The sequence below is a fragment of the Thalia democratica genome, chromosome 1 (assembly GCF_965202585.1).
Source record: "Thalia democratica chromosome 1, ktThaDemo2.hap1.1, whole genome shotgun sequence".
NCBI classification, from domain to species: domain Eukaryota; kingdom Metazoa; phylum Chordata; class Thaliacea; order Salpida; family Salpidae; genus Thalia; species Thalia democratica.
In genome coordinates, this window is record NC_139165.1 from 20,126,721 (window position 1) to 20,130,613 (window position 3,893).

Below are 3,893 nucleotides of genomic sequence, written 5' to 3' on the forward strand. Positions count from 1 at the left end.
AAGAACAAACTTTAAGTAAAATTGTGAAAATGGATATGTCATTTAATAAAATTACTGATTGTGTTGCTTTACTGAAAGAAATTTCACAAAACAGAAGAAATTATTATCACGTTAAGCCAAGATATTCTAGTCTAAACTCGCATAATCTTATTGTTAGCAGAGGTTATAAATATCGGGGATGGTCTAAAAGAGTTCAAAAGGTTGATTGTGAAACATTTTCTGTTGTTAAAGAAATAGAACCAATGAATTCAAGTCGAAACGATCACAAAACAGTTTACTGTGGAGGTAATATCTTCGTTTTTGGTGGATTTGATGAAAAGAACAAGTTTGTAAAACCTGTGGTAAAATATTCTTTAACTTCTAATAGATGGAACAATAAATGGGTTCAAGTGGCTGAAATGTCTAATTCTCGGTGGAACTTTTGCGCATGTTCTTTTATGAATCAAATATTACTTATCGGTGGTTGCAAAAACAGTAATACTGCTATGAAAAAAAATAATGGATTTTTTCCTGAAAATAATAACCGTTTATTTCATAATCATTATCAGAGAGATGATCATTTTGATCTTACTTCGAAGTTTGATACAAAATCTTATGAATGGAGCACGATTTCGAAAATGAACGAGGTAAGATTGCTTGCAGCTGTTTCGATTTCTGAAGGAAGAGTTGTAGTAACAGGCGGACGAAACAGTCAAGGTCGTTTTGACACTGTTACGTCATATGATCATTTATCGGACAAATGGACACCAATGCAAAGCATGATCGAAAAAAGACATGGGCACGCTTCAGTAGCTAAAGGAAAAAAATTGTACGTCATTGAAAATAGCAATTCTTCTCGAAACCAAGCTTGTGAAGTTTTTGATTTTTTTTCTAACATGTTTGTTGCTTTTAAGGACATGCCAAAGCATGAATGTTTAGGTATGTGCTTAATTCAAGCTTATGAGTTTAGAAACAAACTCATAATAATCCAGAGCTGTTCACTGTCTTCAGCCTACGTTTTTGATTTAGAAAGCGAAAAATGCTCTGAAGTAGAGTTTAAAGGCGGTGTGAAAACGTTGTCTTCCAGTCGCACAATTATTTCGAATATACTGTTTTAAATTATATAATGTTGTTGTATACGTTTAGTCAATCATTAAAGATGTTAAATTTCATGCTATGTATAAAAGTTTACACTTTTGTTTCTAGTATTAATAAAAGTATAACGAAAAATATGCTAGTTTTTCGGGTAAAACTAAAATTAAAATTCTACATACTAAACTAGTTTTAACATTTATTATATTAATGTTCAAGTATTTTATATGAAACTTTTATAAAGTTGTATTAACACACGATAATATTGTTTACAAACAAATTAATAGCTAAAAAGTTTTTTAAACAAATTTAACATTTTATCTAAGGTAGTAGAGTAGTTTTTCCTAGTTTACCTGCAGATTAAAGTCAATTTAATAATCAAAAAGTTTTGACATAAAAAACACATTATGAACTTAAAAATTTTAAATCACCAAAATAACAAAACTAAGTTATTATTTTACATACTTGACAATAAGGTTAAAAAAAATTGACAAAACTTTTGATTGGTAATTGGGTTGTTGTGCAATGAAAAAAAAAACATTGTAACATTTATACCAGGGATCTGGTAAGCTGGTCAAGTGGAGGCCAAATTTCGAGTTTAAACATGTTCGGGGCCGCAGTTTTAGTTTTAGTCAGACATTTAAAATTATTTAGTTTTTATCAGTCTAATAATCGAGTCTTAGTTATTTAAGCATATATGGCTGATTATTAAAAAATAAAATTATGGTTTTGGTCTTAATGAACTCAGTATCTGTCTAATTAACTATTAATTTCATACTTAGTAGTTTAATTACTTAACTATCATCCAACATCACGAAACAAACGAGCTTAGATAGTAAATTTAGATCATTTTTAAATTGTGCTTATAATTCTCATTTTATAACTTAAATGTACTCCTTATTAAATGTTTAAAAACTTGATAAAACTTAAGTCTTTAAAATTAAAAAACTTAAATAAATAAACAAAAAAATAATTTGCGTCATAAGAAATTACGTTAACTTCTAATGTTGTATTAGAATTCAAATTCGAAAAAGAAAAAAATAGTTAGTAAATCTAAGAACGCTAAAGTCAATCAAAAATTAATGTATAAACTTTTCAAAGAGCTATTTATTTTTTAAACAGGGCCACATTTTGAGACAAGAAATTTAACCTAAATAATTTAACTTGAGTACTTTAAAATTAAAATTCAAAAAAGCTAATAAAAATGAATAATACTAATAAGTCTATTACTTTAACTGTGATTACATAAGTGTGTTACTCGGCTAGAAGATTTTTAATTTTTAAACTTTGTTAAATTTGTGGCTATTAACATACTAATTTTAGATTGCAAAATAAAAATTTTAAGCTAGGTACGTTTTCAAAAAAAAAAAAAAAACTTCTAGTTTGAAGTATACTAGCTCTTTGAAAATGTAAAAAAATCTTGAATTTTTGACAGCCCTATGTAGTATAAAACTAGTACAAAATGTAATAATATAATACAAAAAACAGAAAACAAAGTTTAATATCAATGAATTATTTCAATTTTATAAAACTAAAATGTAATTAGAAATTTAAACCAATAAATTAAATTAAAAGAAACTTTTGACTTTAAATAAGCTACAAAATAAAACTTAAAAAAATTATAGCTAATAAAAGTACAAGAAAAGCAAATAGAGTATTTAAAGTTTTAACAACCCTAATCTAAATAGTTAACAACTGTGTTAATTATAGATATATGGAAGTAAGGATAAAACTGGTACAAAATATCTTAATATAATACCATAAACAATTAATAAAGTTTACTAACAATCTATTGATTTATTTTTTAAGATTGAAAGAGTAAAGAAAATTAAAATCCACTAAAAATCTTTCTTCTCCTTCATTTATTTTTCAATAAACCTCAAGTTTTCAGGAAATATTCCTAACAAACTACTAGAAGAATTAACCAAAAAAAAAAATTAATCGAAAAAAACTGAAATAACCGAAAAAAAAACATGACGAAAAAACTGGACCGCAGAAAAGTTAGATCGGCTTCTTCCAAGAAGCAGCTAACTTTTTAAGAAGCAGCCAAGTAGCAGTAATCGACCGAGCAACTACACTATGTCCAATATTTTAGTTACACAAAGAAAAATTATTCAAAAGGTTTGAGTCTGACGAAAATTTTGATTTATAAATTTTATTACTTAAAAAATTTTTACTGTTGAAAAAACTAAAATTTTAATTATAATTGTTCTAGAATGGTAATAAATGATAAGTTGTAAACATTTGAAAAACAAATAGTTTGTGCTGCGCTTTAGCGCAAATAAAATATTGTATTACTTTAAATTACGTATGAATCCTATTTAGACCTACGATTACTTCAATAATTTTTATAAACTTTGAGTACTATAAGGTTGTTTAAAAGTAGGATGAAGGGTTTTGCAGTCAGAGTATCTTAAAAACAAATGAACTAACATCGTTTTATTCTGTCATGTTTTACAAGTAAAAAATTAGTATTTAAACAAACCCAGCATAACTTTTCTAACATTTCGACATATTAGTCAACTAGTTTTTTTCTTTTTTATAGTCATCACTATTGTATACTATTTTTGTATATTATTTGACAAAGGGAAAATTCAAGCTTTAAATTATTAAGTAAAACTCTTAAATTAAAATGACTAGATTTACTTTAAGATTTCGTTAATTCCTTAGTTTATTATTTAAGTGTAGTTATTTTCTATTACGACTGTATCTTAAATTTTACTTTTACAAACTTTTTATGTCTTAGTTAAATTTTAGCTTTCAATACCTGCTAAAACATACTTTTGTCACATCGCTTCGTTTTAGGGTGTTGGTTTGAATAA

At 26.1% G+C, this 3,893-nt stretch overlaps 1 protein-coding gene across 1 annotated transcript; it reads left to right on the top strand.

The window, feature by feature from the left end:
* The first annotated feature begins 242 nt into the window (after positions 1-242).
* Positions 243-1,097, top strand: LOC145834385 (kelch-like protein 36). The gene has a single exon (XM_082941805.1). It carries the CDS (start codon positions 243-245, stop codon positions 1,095-1,097), a length of 855 nt encoding a protein of 284 aa, XP_082797931.1.
* Positions 1,098-3,893: the final 2,796 nt, after the last annotated feature.